This window comes from Oreochromis aureus, linkage group 10 (assembly GCF_013358895.1).
Source record: "Oreochromis aureus strain Israel breed Guangdong linkage group 10, ZZ_aureus, whole genome shotgun sequence".
In the NCBI taxonomy this organism is placed as follows: domain Eukaryota; kingdom Metazoa; phylum Chordata; class Actinopteri; order Cichliformes; family Cichlidae; genus Oreochromis; species Oreochromis aureus.
Genome location: NC_052951.1, coordinates 24,969,029 through 24,986,589, shown reverse-complemented (window position 1 = coordinate 24,986,589; position 17,561 = coordinate 24,969,029). Strand labels below are relative to the sequence as shown.

At 39.5% G+C, this 17,561-nt stretch overlaps 1 protein-coding gene across 2 annotated transcripts; it reads right to left on the bottom strand.

Moving 5' to 3' along the window:
- Window positions 1–396: 396 nt before the first annotated feature.
- LOC116319067 (pterin-4-alpha-carbinolamine dehydratase 2-like) lies at window positions 397–16,912 on the bottom strand. Of its 2 annotated transcripts, XM_039617873.1 has the most exons (5): window positions 16,686–16,912; window positions 15,666–15,797; window positions 11,456–11,551; window positions 2,504–2,584; window positions 397–688 (listed from the first exon to the last, which is right to left on the bottom strand). In XM_039617873.1, the coding sequence occupies exons 4-5, from the start codon at window positions 2,570–2,572 to the stop codon at window positions 593–595; spliced, it is 165 nt and encodes a 54-aa protein (XP_039473807.1). In that variant the 5' UTR covers window positions 2,573–2,584; window positions 11,456–11,551; window positions 15,666–15,797; window positions 16,686–16,912; the 3' UTR covers window positions 397–592. The 2 variants fall into 2 exon arrangements, with proteins under 2 accessions (XP_039473807.1, XP_031594155.1); XM_031738295.2 differs by lacking the exon at window positions 11,456–11,551 and having other exon boundaries at window positions 16,686–16,898.
- Between the last annotated feature and the right edge of the window lie 649 nt (window positions 16,913–17,561).

Below are 17,561 nucleotides of genomic sequence, written 5' to 3'. Positions count from 1 at the left end.
TTAAAAACTTAGATTGTCCCCAAAAAACTACAACTAACCACATAAGAGATAGATAGCACTGAATTTAGTTCATCCTTTACCAAATCGCAAATCAAATTAATTTCCTACTGACTTTGACCCCTTCCACTGTCAAGTGACAAAATGAGATCTGATGGACTCGCATGTAAAAGCTCACTGGTGAGAACTTGACAGAGTACTGCTGAGCAATTACAATCCATTTTAATTCTATGTGTGAAAATCACTCAGTGATACCTTTCCAATCTGTCTCTGACTTTTGAGGAAATCTAAACCAGAGCTTTCGTACACAGTGTTAATTCAAGAGACACTGCAAAGCTGCATCATTTTAAAACAATTAGAGATTAAATAAGTTAAACTATCACAGAAAGCCTTCAAACATTTGTAAACAATGTAAAACGTTTATTTTATTTTTACAGATTTTATTTGGGACAAAAATCAGAAGCAGAATATGCACATATGAAAGACTAAATACATTTAACTCTGTAATGCAGTCGTCTTTTTAAAGAGTGGAGTTGAAACTAAAATCAGTGTATCTACAAAGGCTGTGACAGATTGCAATTTAAACACAAAAAAACTACATGGAAAGTGAAATTTTGTCAATAAATTTGGCCATTTTGATGTCCCGTTTTGACAGCCCTCCACAGTCATGTGTAGTCAGTGTAATTTGGACCTGTGAAGACACATATACACGTTAGTGTCAATCACAAGGCAATGACAACATAATCAAAATATTTTCCTAAAAGCAACTTTTAAGAGTTTAATAGTTGCAAAGAAAAAAATCCAATAAAATTACATACTTTGTCATTTCAGAATAACTTCTATTCTTTTAAATTGTGGTATAGCTCAAAGTTTTGCATTATTAGGACTGTGGTCACTTTGACAGGTAGGTGCCGGCGCCTATCTGCATCACCAGGCTTCGCTATCATTCATTCGAGTGACTAAACAGGACCTCTTGCAACTATTTGTTTTGGTGGCGCCTTTTGGATTGATTTCAAGTCATCAGTTATGGGACAAATAATATGGCTTACTCTGTGGTTAACTGAACCAATATACAGTTTTGTCAAATTAAATACCATGTTTTACCTGTAAAAATATACTAATCTAATTAGAATCACCCCGTTTTCCAAATATGGTCGCGTCTGGCTCCAGTTGTATAAGCTATTAGGCTAAAGTCAAAATGCAGGTCCCAGTCTAAAGGGGGGAATGTTAGAGTAATTATGTCCACCTTTGATTTCCAGTCTGTATTCAAGAGTGCAAGGTACAAATCAGATAGCATATGTGTGGCCATCTAGAAACAGCTTTCACTGCATTACTGCTTTATATGTCGCATCCAGTGATGTTGTGCAACCTTGAAAAAAAACGATTAAGACTATCACCTAGTTCTGTGACAGCTCTTGCACATTCTGGTGGAAGTATAATGTGACCTTCCTGTGTATTGGTAGGTGTAACTACAGCGTGCAGTGCTCCCAGCTGTGCTGTGGTTTGCCACATGCAGCCAGTGAGTACAGGTTTTGGTTTTTGGTCTCTGTGTGACATTTCTGTGATGACAAACTCAAGCAAACTGCCCACAGGCGCTGAGCCTTCCTGCTGTTGTCAAACAATACTCTCCTAAAAACCGCACTCTCTAATCATACTTTACAAAATGTGAAACTTTGTACATATTGTGATACACATTATAGTTTTATTTGACATAAACTGTGATAACTACTCCTTTCCTGCAGCAGTTTGACCCCCCCTGCTACCAAAAACATTTTTTGTAAATACCCTTAAAACTAACAACCACCAAAACAGAACAGAACATTTAGAGTGAATTTTAGAGAATATTAGCAGCAGCTCAGCATACAGCTTCTGTTTTGTCGAGGCTGTACCTCAGTCGCTGTGGGATTTATGTGTAAGTGTCTGGTGGAAAGTGCTGTGGGGGCCCAGAGACCTGTAGCACCATTGTACAGAGACTTTAATAAAGAGTGGATTAGGACCAGCATTCCTCCCAGAGCGGCCCGGTCCGCCACACAGTAACTCAGTGGCTACAGCCTAATGCTGAGAGATTTTCAGGGACTGGGTTTGTCATATCAACCACTACTTTATTTGTGAGGCAGGGAAAGTGAGAGAGTCTGTGTGAGCGCTGGGGCTGTGAAGCAAGGCAGACATATTTGCAGAGCTTTTCACGAAAAAAACAAACAAAAAAAAAACTATGGGATTAAAGTGTGAACCTGATTTTGGCTTTTTCTTTTCCTTTTTACATATGGAGTGTGTGAAAGCCTGGCTATGGGCCAGTCATAACCGTTTGACACAAATAAATAAATAAGTAAATAAAACCGGCTTTATACAAGATCAGTTGCAGTGTGTCTACTTCGTTATTAACAAACCACAAAACTGTAAATATGGCAACAAATCAAACAAACCACTATTGATTTTGCAAGATGCGCTTACTCTAATTGACAGTAAATAAACGCAGCACTGTAAATGAATCTCCAGTCCCTGTTACCTTATTATAAACATTGAACCATTCTGGGTGATGGTTCATCTTCTCTGCCTGCAGAGCCACCCGTGACATGAAGCCAAATGCCTGTTAGGGGGAAAATAAAATGATGGCTAAATTTATTGCGAGCCTGCTTCAAAATGCATGTGTTTAAGCACAAAATGATTAATACACTGCATTAAATTTGATCCACTTTTTATAAATAAATAAATGAATAATAAAAAATAAATGTTCAGATGTACAAATCCTGCTAAAAGTAAAGTCATCAGAATAATAAACAGAAAAGGACTCCTGCATTATTAATGGTCAAAATCTAAATTAAAATAAATAAATGTTAACAGTATACACATAATTAGTGAAAACAAATCATTCCGTAAGTAGTCTTGCAAAATTGTAACACTTCAACAGAACTATTGATTAGAAAATATAGCGGGCCTGTTCAAAGGGCTCTGTCACCAAATTTGAAATAAGTTAAATGTGAAGTTTCATAAACAATAAATAAAGTAAGTAAAGTTTATTTATATAGCACATTCACTGACATAAAGGTCATAAAATGTGGTACAACAATTAAAACACAATGTCAATAGAGAACCATGTTAGGACAGAATAAAAAAGTTTCATAATATATAAATAAAAGAATGTCAATCCAAAGCATAATGAAGTGCAATACTGCCATCTGAGGCGGGGAGAAGTACAAGACGGATTTCTGAATATAGAAGGTCCTCCTGAATGCATGTGTTCAATTTCCACAACCACAAAAGGACTTTAGAGCATGCATGCACACACCGAGAAACATACACACTCTTCATAAGTTTGGCATGTGACTCGCTCCAATCACAGGCCATCCAGGGAGTGATTACGGTTATTCTAATTATCTACAAAGAGGAGAGTGAAATCCCTCGTCATGCTCTCTGTGAAGAGAGGAAAAAAAAGAAGAAAAAAGAATCAGGTAGACCTATTTCAGAGCAATTTCCCACTGCAATCTCAATTAAGCCCCTAAATGCTTCCTCTCTGCCTAATTAAATCAACTGAAATGCCATTGTTTACATGCTATGGCTGTGGCCCCATCCACCACCTGACATGACGAAACAGAATTAGCCTCAAAGAGGAAATTGCGTTTAGCCTTTTTAGTGTGTTGTAACCAATTTCTGAGACAGCCTGCTCAATTCACGTGTAGTGCTATGCATGTAACACGATCAGCAGCTTGATCAAATTGGTTATCAAGGAAACCGTCTCCCGATCAATTTAAGTAATTGACATATTCCTGCAACTTGACCTCACTGGCACCAATTTAGAGAGCCGGGCGGTCTGCTTTTTCTCAGTTTTCATTGGCTTTAATGGAGATTGCTAAGCAGCCTGTCATGTCAGGTGTTGTCCAAACATGTCTTCTCCCTCTAAGGGCTGACTTCAGGTTAATATGCCGCTGAGGAACATTAAGTGACAGGTAAAAGGATTCTGTGTTAACACTTTTGGTTCCTGCACAATGTCCCAGTTCAAAACACTGTGCTTTTTCAGAAACTCCCTTTCTAATCTGTCCCTTGTTATAGAACAAAAAAGTCATCTCGTGGTATTTTAAGATACTTGATTGATTAAACATGGTCTATGAATGTTTATAACTCATTCTTCAGGCTAACACCTTTTTCCTTCTTTTTTGACACCATCATTGGTATTAGGGTTTCCACTACACAAGATGTTGGCTGAGACCATGCAGCAATGTCCTGACCAAAAAAATAAAGCAAAGTGCCAAATACTGCAGTTCCTCTAGTGCCCACTAGAGGCTTGCTCCAAAAGTGAATTGATCCCCATACAATCCAATGTTAAAGTGCCCAAATTTACAGCCGAAATTAAGAGTAGACATTCAAGGCCTAGTACAGAAAGTGCTTGGGGCTCTATATACAGTTTCTCTAACTCATCTATCTGGAAACTGGATTTGGGGGTGTGGCCACTTTAACACAGACAACTGCTGTCACACCTCACCTTCATCATTTAAGTCTGCTCCACTGCATTTGTGTTGTAGGGACCTCATAGAGCAGTTTTAATGCATTTATTTGACAAAAAATGGTTTCTACTTGAGTTTTGCTAAATGAAGTTCTGGTATTTTGCTATTTAGCTACTTCACAATAATTGGCAGATTTCAATTTGTGCCTTACAAAAACACAACTTAAGAATGGTAACCAAATTTGCTAGTGTTAGCTGACACTGTCATTCAAGAGTGGTAATGCGTGGCATTAGAAAACTGATGGAAACACAGTGTATAGTAACAATAGGTTACATTACAGTGGCTACGTAAATCTTTTATGGTAGGAACTAGTTTATATTGTACACAAGTGTTTTTTTTTTGGCTTGAGTACCTTTTTGTTTCAAAGAGAGAAAGATGACAGAAATTCAGTCTACACAGCTTTTAAAACTGTGCTTATGAATGTTTGTGTCCATTAGCGTAGCACTTTGCTATGCAGACATTCAATAGAAAGGCTGTAAGAACACACTTATGTACACTCTAAAAACTCAACAATGCTGTCTTAGTTGGCTAAAAAGCTAGCTTCAACACACACACACACACACACAAATGAAAAGCAGAATCAATGGCTGGCATGGACAGTTAATTGTTTTTAACACTCAATTTCACTCCAATAAAAAGAAGTTGTCTAAAATGACTTCTGTCTTCTCTGCAGTAGGTGCTAAGCTAAAAACCCAACAACAGCACAAACATGAACAACAACAGGCCAAATGACAGTACACAGCTACAAATATATACACATGGATCTGTAAAGCTTTTTGGAGCACCTATAGGCTACCAACCCAGTACCATGCTGGTACCTTAAAGAGACATGCATGCATGTATGGCATCCTACGCTTTTAAATAAAAGTAAAAAAGTACAAGCTGGAGAAGCTTCAGCTCATCTTTCTTCCTCTTCTCCCTGTGCGCTGCCACAACTTGTACATAAACCTACAATGTCCTCTAGTGCCTTCAGGCAGCTTTTCACTAAAACTACACAACGCCGCACTGTCCAATAGGACACTACTCAGAACAGAGTTTACCGAGAAGAGAAAAAATAAAACAAAGATGTTCTTTGTGTGACTTCCGTCTTCTCTGTGGCAGGGGCTAAGCTAAAGGATCAACAGCAGGACAAACACAAACACGAGTAGCTTACATTTCCAGCTGTTCCACATATCTTTGACACCGTCCCCATTTGGCGGCAGACAGCTACGACATGTAGGTGTGCGTTTACTGAGCATGCTCGCCGCCTGTGCTTCATCAATGCTATGCTAAAGTTATTACTAACCACAAATATTAGCAGTCTTATTTTCACTGTCACTACCTACACTTTGTGGTCATCTAAGTTTTTTTGGCTTAAACCTTTCCGCCTTGTAATGTCAGTGACATTTAGACTGAGCAGACTGGGGAGGTTGCAAATCCACTGCTGTACAACTTTATTTCTGTGGTAGATCTGCCCTCTGTGAATCTTTCATCTGAAACTGATCATTTCTATGTATTTTCAGTCGATTTATTTGCAACTGTGTAAAACGTGACCAGCTAACAAAAAAAATAAAAGCATGACAAATGAATATTATTTTCCCTGGTGGCCATAAACAACTCTGAAGGAATTAATATGGTTTCATTGGTACTCAACATGCAATTAAGCAACTTCTAAAAAAAAAAGGCTTGTCGTGTTAGCGTTGTTTCCAACAGCCTCAAATGATTATAAAAAATAGGAATGAATCCCTCTGCAAGTATTTATTTTTTCTTGTTTAGTAAATTCAAGGACTTTAATCATCAAATGTAAATGCAGATTTCATAACTTTAATCCTGCAACAGATAAACAGCTAAGAGGTTTCTGGCCTTGACCAATGTGTTTGAAACCTGGGTTTATTTTCTCCATTTTATGCAGTGAGGATCCTTTTTAACACTACATGTCTGCCAAAGGTTTTACATTTGGCCTACAGTATCTATAATACAGTTATAGCTGAATATACATGAGATCTGCAAGTCCAAAACTGCAAATATTTTTATGATACATTTTCTAGTCTTCACGACTTGATTGAAAGAGTACATTTTTCTAACAAAGCCAGCACACGGCATCATGACGTTTGCCAATGATCAAGAAGAAATATTGTATTTGTATTTAGAATGATCTAACAATCCATCCACTTTGTTTACCCCTAATCCATTCAATTGAAACTGCACTAAACCCAACTAGAGTTTATAATGATAGCTTGAAAAGTGCCGTATAACATGAAAATCTGCACTGCTTTTATCGTAAGTATTGTCACACTTTCCAAGAAATTACCTGTCCCCATTCAGCCATCAGTGATGTGCGAATGAACCAGAGAGCATTTGGAAGGGAACATATGGGAAACATAAGATGGCCGTTATGTAACATGAAGCCTGATAAAAGAAACAAAAGTGGAGAAAAACAAGAAAAAAATAAAATAAAAGCAGTAATCACTCGCTACAAATGAATTGGAGTTGAATGTCAAAATAACCTGAAATAGTGAATCCAGAAAATAAATCCTGCCCTACATCAGCCTTTTCTCAACAGACAGTGCTCCCTTGGGGGCAGTAAACAGAGCATGAGGAAACAATACAGGCAAAGTGACAGTCCTGTGTCTGTCCGTCATCTGTAGGTCATCTCAACACCCTCCACTTGGGCCAAACAGAAATTAAAACCAATCCTCAACTCCCAGATGAGGTCTCGTGTCAGCAGAGGTCAAGGGCTTGGCCTCTCAAAGTGCTTTGTTTATCCCATTTGTATTGTACGGGCCACACTTCTCGAGCCAACAGGTCAGCCAGCTAGTCGGCTATCCATCCTCTCAGCCAGCCAGCCAGCAGTTCTCTCCAACTGGCCCAACAAGCTGTAGCTGTCAGAGTCACATAATTTGACGTGACATTATGCAGGCCCCCATCTCAAATAATCAGAAACACCCGACAGCAGACCGCCACTATGCCCCCTCCCGTCTCCCCCACACACACACACACACACACACACACACACACACTCTCTTTTGAGGAGCCATTTTGGTGCTATTACAGCATGATTGTCATACAACACTGGATGAGACAATTTGACGTCGGAGCGGAGTGGTGTTCTCCCTCTCATTGCGGCTCTGGGCTGGAATACAGGACTCAGTTTCAAACACATGTGTCTGTTATTTACAGATCGGCTTTCCACCACCCCGCGGTCCAAGGGCTTAGAAACGCCTGCACTGCTTTGCCAGGACTAAGTGCATGCAGATTGTGCCCACCCTTACTAGCCTCTGACAGACACACACTTTCACACTGGTGCATGCACAAATGTACACACACAAGCCTCCTCGGCATATGCGCGAGTATTTGCCGACACGCACACACAGGAAGACGAGCCGCTCTCCTCCATTACACACCGCCGTGACTACCCGATGATTACTCCGCTAGCCCCATCATCACCCGCGTCAGCGTTAGCCCCCTGGAAAACCTTCGCTCCTCTGCAAGCGAAGAAAGCTGTGATTTCGATGGCGGTGGTTGTGGTGGTGATGATAATGATGATGACCACACCTCATTTCTCTTCTTTCCCCAAACAGCTCTTCACGAGCTTCCAGCTGGCCAGACGTGGGCTGCCCGCTGAGTTGACATGTAACTTAAAGCAAAATATCAAATAATTATGAAGCAAAGCTGCCAGTTGTGAAGTTCTTTCATGTAGTCAGAGAGAGAGAGAGCTCTGCTGGGCATGTGTAACATCAGCGGTATTAATCTTCTCAAATTAAGATTCTTAAAGTTGAGAAACGCAGAGCAGGGTTTCAATTTGACACTCTGCCAGTGTTGACACTCATTTAGTGACTAATATCATGTGTTACAACTCTTCACACACAACTCAGCTCCTTTTTGTAACGAGTGTCACGTAACGCTCAGGCATGGCGTTAAGGCCAACTTATGCAAACCCCTCATTAACTGCGGGGTTTAGCAGCGAGGGCTCAAAAAGACATTGGGCTTGTCAACAGACGGCAGACGTCAGGGCCATCTTACTTTACCCAAGGTCTGATAGCCAGATTATCTAACCACCTCCGCTTGGGTGCCACACCTTGTGGCTTCCCTCCAGCTATTCTCACAGGATGGGATGAACGCAGAATGCCTCCGGTTCCCAGGGAAAGGTTCACTTTGGAGATTGAAGGTGGGAACTGAACACCGCTGAGCCGATTAATTGGCTTCTCGCTCGTCCGAGGACTAGTGTAGAAGTTGTATATGCAAATCTGTGTGCATAGCTCTAAGCATTTGAGCAAATTGTAACATTTTCTTGTTAGCTTTCCTTTCCCCCCCCCTCCGGTGGAATGTAAAACACTGCCCAAACTCTTTGAAGGGTGGCAAATCCCTGAATCATCGCGTCCAAACAATAGTCAAGAAATGTGGGATACTCCGAGTCCACTTAAAGGTGGCTAAGACAATAGATCACCAAAGTCATGTATCAAGGAAAAGTGCCAACCATTCACTGGTTCCAGCTTCTTGGATGTAAGGACTGAAGTGGAAACTGATTATCTTTTGGTATCTGGAAGGTCTAGAAGGTCATCCACCAACTGGCAAGTCAGTGATTTGATTCGCTGCTCAACCGATCCGCCAGTTTTAATGTCCTTGGGCAAGACACCAAAGCGTCAAAACTGCCCACAATATATTATCTGTAACAGGAAGACGCTGAGGTTATAAAAACATTAAGGGCTGTATGAATAGGTGTGGCTTGCAGTGTAAAGTGGTCAGTAAGACTCAAAGTGCTACATAAATACAGCACACATGACAAAGGGAATTAACGTTCATTTCAAAAAGAAATAAATTCACTGATTGATGTTGAGTGACTGGGAATTGACAAATCAACCCAACAGACTGTCCAATCTGATTGCTCAACTATTTGCCTGGGAGAAAAGGCCCTGCTTGTTTGGTATGGAGCATGAGCAAATGAATTCATCAGTATAACCTGTATGCGAAAACGTGTGCGTGTGTGTGTGAAGCTGGAGGAGGATGGCTTTGGGAGTTTGGTTTACCCAGGGGCTCAGTTTTAGTTGTAGGACAACTTATTCAACACAAGTAGACCAAGTCCCATAACGAGAGGCAGAGGCTTGAAGGAGATTTGGAGGAGAGGGAGCCTCTGACTGAATATAAAAAAGGGATGGGGGAGGGGGGGGATCAGCTTCCAAGAGCAGAGCAGGAGCAGAGGCAGCTGTCTGAACACAGCATTGCTCTCTTCAGTAAAAATCAGAGTCGCTGCCTCAGACTCGAAATTGGAAGTTAAGTCCAGAAGCTTTTTCCCAGAGCTTGTGTTGTAGTTATTGTTTGCGGCAAACCACAACCTTGGGAGGTTGTTTGTGTATGCCGGATACTTAAAAATTATTTCACACAAATAAAACTAAAATGTTCTGATTTTTTTTTTTTTTTTTTTATTTGAAGTGACTATTTTTCAAAATAACAATACATTAATTTTAAAATATTTTCCACAGAAGCTTGATGTCATTTCTGAGGAAAAGAGTTAGAACAGTAGGAGAGTCTTTTCAGCCTTTAAAAATTATATTAAAAATAATGTATGGGATGGAATCCAGGTAATTACTGACGCATTTGAGTAAAATATACTTATTTCCATATTTACAGCTCCACTAATGTGATGTGTTCATGATAGGATTACTTTTTCATTTCTTGGCTGAAGTGAAATGTGGTGTAAAAATAAGCGCGCTATCAGCAACTGATAGAAGCAGGAGTGGATGCAATGTTTATACTTTAAGCTAGCCAGTAAAAATATGTTTGTATTATATCCCAATGTGGGGGGGGAGGGGGGGGGGAATGTAATCCATAAGAAGGAGATGAGTGAGTGAATAATGTAAATATGTAATCCCTTTAAAATAGTTAAACATACAGCAATTAAATAAATTGTATTATTAACTTTTACTATTAACTAAAACTGTGAGAGTCCATATACATTTTAATGCAGCACATGTTGGGAAATGTTTTTAAATGCTTTATCTTAATGTGTATGTTTGCTATATGTTATCATTTCATATAATAATATCATCGTAGGCCTTTAAATTGAAATGTTTTAATAATACTATTGTTGTGACTTAGTTTTTCTTGTAATTAAATAATTAATTAATTAATTAATGGTTTTACTTTTTCTTTCTTTGGTTTTTATTTTTTTATTTATTATGTATTTTTATTATTTAGTTCAAATGTACAGCACTTTATGTCAGCTGTGGTTGTTTTAAAGTGCTTTATAAATAAAGATGATGATGATGATGATGATTTGGATTTGGTGCATGAACCAATCCCTTGATGTTTTGTGAACTGTACAGTGATTGCACAATTACAAACAAACAATCTACATGTTGCACAATTAAAATGAACCTTCAAGGCAATGTTTTGTGTGGAAAACAGAAATGAGCCAGATTTATAATATGATTGCGTAAACATTAGGCAATTTTTACTATTTTACTTTTTCTATTTTATTACAGTCATCTGAAGCAGGTCTCTCTTGTAAATGAGACATTCAATCTCTGCAGGATTACCTGTTTAAATAAAGGTTAAATTAATGAAAAATAAATAGTTTTATTTTTAAAACAATTTATGATTGAAAACTTCAAAACGATTGAAAATTGTCAAAAAAATAATATTAATAGGCAACAATACTTGAACTGATAAATTAAATAAAATCTTCAATGGTGCACATACCCATTTGCTTTTTAATCCCTCTAATAAAGACAGTGCAGCATGCTCTGGATGCAGATATTTAACCATTAAAAATTTCCCTCCTTAGGTTAAGACTGCCCTTGTTTACTTTACAAGAAAGACTGAAGATAATAACCGGCCATTTTTCCCCTCCATCCTAAACGTAGCTTTTGAGTGATTTTTTTTCCCAGGGCTGCTTGACTGAATATTTGTGGGGGAAGGAGGAATGCCATCGATGTCAACCTCAGCTAACACAACACAACAGTTGAGCATGCACAGCTCACCCTCTCTTATACGAGCTGCATCCGAAAGCTACCCATTTCACTTGTGTCGCATGAAAGTTTCCACTTCATCCAGCGAAATGTATAGCAGATGGTCATCTGTAAACATACATAACATAAAGCTTGTTGTGTAAACAATATCAGCAACCGCAACTTAAAAACACGCTCAATTCCAGCCCAGATTTACAGTATTAAACACACACACACGTACGTCTATATATGATTGCAATAATTCCCACTGACCAAAGCGACTCCAGAAAGAGGATTTCACCTCTCAAAGCACATTAAACAGACTGGACTTGACAGGAAAAATAACTCACAGTTACTCCTCAGACTAATGCCACAAACATCACACTGTATACCCACACGCCGCAGCTAAACTCCTGAGCCATTTATAAAGGCATCATAACACTTTCCACTTGCTGTAATCAAAGAAAAATAAACTCAAAGAAGCAATCCCAGCTGCCATGTTTCCTTTAAATTCATTTGCAGCTCTTGAGCGTCTCATGAATTCGCTCAACTTCAACTTGCTGTACTCACTTCAATGCATGAGTACGGCTCTACCGCCCCCTAGAGATCAAGAGAGGAAGTGTTGCAACACACAGGAAGGGGATTTGTTATTCTCATTATAAACTCTTGGGGATCTGATTTCCTCAAGCCCATCACTTGGAGATAAGTGGCGAATGGAAATCAGCCAGCATGTCGCTCCTCATCTCCATTCCCCTTCGGTAAAAGCCCTTTAAGAGCAGCCATGAAAAACGAGCTGGAGAGTTTGTGAAAATGCATCAGAGAGTTTGAGTGGTGTCTGGAGAGAATAAAAGAGGGTGAAAAAGAAGGATAGAGAGAGAGACAGACAGACAGAGCGAGCTGCCAGCATGTAAAATTGGAACAACATGAGCTCATTCCCCCAATAACATGGGGCACAGAATGGGAATGAGAGACAGACAAAGACTGAAAGGCAGAGATAGGGGAAAGGAGGGTGGCAACAAGTAAGAATTTTTAAAAAAAAGAAGAGAAAGCGATGCAGAGCAGAAGGAATGATGGGGTTGTTAGTGGTTTGTGAACCAGATGAAACATTTTAACCAATTTGATTGTTTGTGAAAGAAATCATTCTGATCAAAACCCTAATTGCTGCCAACTGGCCTCCTGGTGAGTCTCAGAGTAATGCAGCCTGACGTGTCGGGGTAAGAGGAGAAGCTTTAGAGCCAGGAGGAGTAGATGGGGGAGGTCAGCGCTCACCCTCCGACTTCAAACATGGGGAAGTGTAAAAACAGACTATTTTAGGGGCTAAAACAACTAACGATGGGATTAGAGGAAGTCCGCTAAGTGGCCTTGAGATGCTGCAGTTTACTTCGCCCCGCACAGAGTGAGCGAACGGAGCAGCTGCTTACAAGACGTGCCAAAAAACTTTTGAAAAGAATATTTAATGTTTGTTTTACCCCCGGAAGCAAGAGAACTAGTTTCAGCTGCCAGGCAGCTCTCAGGAACTATGTTACAGTAGACACAGTCACCAACCAGTAACTTGCCCAATATTATAAATAACTTTCTGATAAATTGCCATAATTCATTTTAAATGAAAGACTTATTTTCAGTGCAATCCTGAAAATTCAGAGCTAAACTGTACCACCAATGTGCACCTGTGCATTTTCTTCCACTTATCCAATTCAGGGTCTCAGGCTGTCATGCCCACTTACACACTTAGAGTCATTTTAGTTAGAAACACCAGTTAACCTAACCCCATGCATGTCTTTGGACTGTGGGAGGAAGCAGGAATTTCCCAGAGACAACCCATGCAGACAGACACGAGGAGAGAATGCGAAATGCAAACAGTAAGAGACCAAGCTGGATTTGAACCCAGACCTTCTTACTGTGAGGCAACAGTGCTAACCACCATCCTGTTATTGCACATGGTTCACATGATCGGGTTCACTTGTCTGTATGGAATATTAGGTGTATTTGTTTCTTTACGCATTACATTGTTATGCATTCTATTTGGTGTAACTTCAGATGCCCTCATGGCCGGGTATCTTAATGATACTTTTATCTGGATAAATAAAGGATTACACCGCCGCCCGGCATATTCGCCCTACTCAAATATTACCATACTTTACTGTTGACTCTGATTAGCATCCCAAAGTATCCTTGCACTGTGTCCTCGTGTGGCTTTAGAAGCACTTAAAATTTAAACACTTTGTGATAAATATTCAAAGGATGCATGCTGGTTTTTATGGATAGTGGCACAAATTATGTAAGGAACAGACCTCTGCAACATGTGCAATTAAATTATCCTGGTGTCACTGAAGGGCCTGAGCACTGCCTCAAAGTGTCTCTAAAGTAACAACCTGGCATTCAGGGCTTGTTTGGATTCATGGTCCGTTTTAGTACTTTGAATAATATTCCCCAATGGGAATCATAACAGTTTTTAAGGCAAGGTTTTCTTCAGCTTCCCTTTTTCAGTAAATATTAAACACAGATGCACTGAGAAGTTTGGCAAGTTTGGTGGAAATTAGAAGAACACAGGCACTGCTTCTATTTAAAATTGTAGTTTTTGTTGAGAAAACGAAAAAGCAGAGTATATGGTGCAAAACCACAATATAATTGCAGGGAAAAGTCTTTTAATTTAAATACATTTTTAAAAAAATATACTTGCTAAGTATGAGGAATCTGATCTGAATGTCTTTTAGTGAGTAGATTGGACTGAGCAGTGTGCTTTGTATTATTGCAAGCTACAAACCAGTTTGTTCATAAATAGATTTGTAAATAGATAATTGTGACTGTTACACTGTATATATAGAGCACTGCAGCAGTAGCAGGAGTAAGAAACTTTTTTGTTGAACCATTTTTGTCTTGTTTATTGGTTATGAGTTTAGGTTGGAGATTTGTCTTTTGTTTGTTTCTGGCCTTTTCTTCGGTGTGGTTGGTGTGGGTAGCTGCACCTCGTGTTACATCCAGGTTACCCCTAGGCCGGGGACGTAATATTATTTAAATCACTAACTTTTTCCTGCAACTTCATGTCTTTTCTTGAACCACAAAATGTCTGTAATTCAGTCTCACGTAAACCAAGTCAGAGATATTGCATAACAACCAAACAATAGTTCATTGATGTCAGCAGAGTATGACGACACGAAGAACGCTAATCACAGGTATTGTTTTTAAACAATACCAAGCCCTAGATGTTATTATCCTGCACATTTGGTGTCTTAGGTCATTCATTCATAAGTACTTCAGAAAAAATGCTGACACTTGACACAGTTATAACCTGTGGAGACATGTCTGACTACTGATTTCAATATCACAATTTTATGCTCAGTATGCTACCAGAATCACAGCTGAAATTATGAGTTTCCGATCGACACTTTGGGCATGCATCTGGCAGCATGCAACAAGCCTCCTAAAGATGAACAGATTTTCACGGCTACAGAAACTGGAAAAATGACTGCTTCATCACAGACTCTACTGGCCACCTGGAATAAAAAAGACCACTAAGACGGAAACAAATGTGCATGTTTCTTTTTTTTTCCTCCTTCACAATTCAAAGAAACACCATTTACACATCAACCAGCTGTGCAGCCATGGCTGGTGTGGTCTGATATTGTGATCCCAGCACTTACATGAAACTGTTATTTTGAGGCACTTTTCTTTTATTACACCTTTAGCATCTTAAATCCTGCGCTTGATTTAATGACAACAGACACTTCAGTTTCAATCGCCATATGCAATGGTGCCTAGATGTCGAATTAGCTGCTGATTTTTGCCTGTCGTTCAATCTTTTGCACGCATAACTGCATACTAATCGTGGCAGAGAAGGCCGCCTGCCTGTCCTTTGGAAGCAATTACAGTTTCAGGGTTTTGCTCAAGGGAATGTGGACAGAAGAAGACAGTGATAGAATCGCCATCCCTGCAATTTGTGGACAAGCCCGCCACAACTCAACTATACGTGGTAAATCAAGAATAGGACCCATGCATGTTTTGAAAAAAGTGCACACATGCATGACCGGGAAAGGGGAGAAGATGTTAGATATACCTAACTGCACCTGATCACGAATGGGTAGCCTTGCATAAACATAATCTAAATTAGGTCTAAACTCAAATCAAAGGAAGTGATGAAAAAAATAACAGCAATATAAAAAAAATAAAATTCTAACTCATAGATCCAAGATTAGATCTAAGACTTCAACAAAGCTAATTACTATATTAACATAAATACACACACCTGATTAAAGGTTTTAAAGTGAAGCTCTTTGAAGATGGCATCACGGTCCTCCACCTCCATCCAGCCTGTGGCCCTGAGCTCGACCAATAGCTGCTCCCGGTCTTCAGGGGAGAGCCAGTGTGAGTCTGATGACTGGACAAAATCATATTATGGTTAAACTCTTTAGCCCTGGAATTATACAGGACAAATCACGTTGTTTTTTGTATTTCATTTCCTTTTTTTTTTGTTGCACTATAATCACTATAATGAAAAGTGCTCTTCAACCTTTACACACATGCTTAGTCTAGTATTAGGAGTTCTCTGACTGCTATTTACGCTGCGTCCAAAAGGTGGCGGTCTAGACCCAAAAATGAACATTAACGCCGTCCTTTCCAGGACCACAGATCAGGCTTACCTGGGTGTAACCTGCATAAGGGACCTAACTTGATTGGTTTAAATAAAGGATTTGGGCGGGACTCCACTCAATCTCCGCCCCACTCTAAAAGTCTCAACCAGGCCCAAACAAAGCGTACCAAATGAAGGCATTTCACAGGCAACAATTTTAAGTTTAAATGTGATGTGTAACTTTAAATATACAGTTAATCTCAACTTCGCAATAATATGAATACCAACCTCGCACCGCTCACATTTCTATTGCACATGAGCCACATGCCAATGTAAACAGCAAAGGGACCAAATTAACTGAGAAATCTAAAAAACTACTAACGCCGAATTAAAGTACAGCATCAGAGCAATTCATAAAAGTGTTACACACTTTAATCGTCTGCGCCTTAACGTAAATGTACGCCTTAAAGTTTTTATTTACATTTTCCTGGGAGAGTTCGGCGTACGGTTTCTCACGTGATAGAACGACGTGAGCTGGATACTTTGGAGGATATACTTCGGAACGGTGCTTGGCTTGTCACGTGGGAGTGCACCCACACATCTTGCAGTGTTCAAAAAGAGACTTTCCTCACGTGAAATTTGTGTTTCTTCTATTTTTTTAATGCTAATGCTAAAGCCTGTCACTGCATTACTCACCATTTTAGACGAGTTGTTGCTACAGAGCGGAGGCACCCTCAAGCTGCTCGGCAGGTGTAGAAGGCTGCAGGGCCTTGAGCTGCCTGTCCTCAGGCTAAACATTAACCTAAACATTATCAGTAAACTGTCAGCTGTCCTCTCTCCCTACCAATGCCTCTTCCCCCCCTCTGCTCTTCCTCTACTGCCCTCTCATAATTTGCCATAGCTGTTTAACGTAGTGCCTGATTAAAATCACGCATTTTTCCAACGGAGTCTGGTTATCTGTTGAGAAGCAGTGGTATGATACTGCAAATATAGCCGAGAGCAATGTATTAGGATTTGTGAATGATTTTTAAGGACAAGTAAATGATGTGATTTTTGCTTTACACTGCTAATTATCTAACATGACAAAAGTCACTTTTCGCTCGTCTTCATGTGTTTTTCCAACTGGATTTGGGATTTGAATGCAATTTCTGTTGTTATAAATGTGCTTATATAAATAGCTTATATAAATAAAAAATAACCCAAAAGAGTTGCTATAGCCAGATATTTTATGTTTGAGGTGTTTTTTTCACTTCAAATAAAATTACTTACTGAACACATTTCATTAGGTTAAATATATAAATATAGAATGTCTTAATACACCCTAGAGGTAACCGTCTGCTAAAGTAACAACTATGATGACGAATATCTCTTTAATTAACAGTAACTAATACTGAACATCTGACATATGCCATGATTGAAACGTCATTTTCACCACTGTATAAGCTAACGGAATATTCTTTGATCCTTTGGAAGGACTCTGCCAGTGACCTCTGACCTGTGCCAGGGGGTCTGCGCCTCTGTCCTCACTTTTTTTTTTTTTTTTTTTTACCGCCACAGCAGAGAATTTCCTTC

Coding starts and splice junctions, on each gene's coding strand:
- LOC116319067 (XM_031738295.2), bottom strand. CDS start 16,799: ATGTTTAGGTTAATGTTTAGCCTGAGGACAGGCAGCTCAAGGCCCTGC. Junction 15,798..16,685: donor GCAACAACTCGTCTAAAATG/GTGAGTAATGCA, acceptor GATTTTGTCCAG/TCATCAGACTCACACTGGCT. Junction 689..2,503: donor GGTTCAATGTTTATAATAAG/GTAACAGGGACT, acceptor GTGTCTTCACAG/GTCCAAATTACACTGACTAC.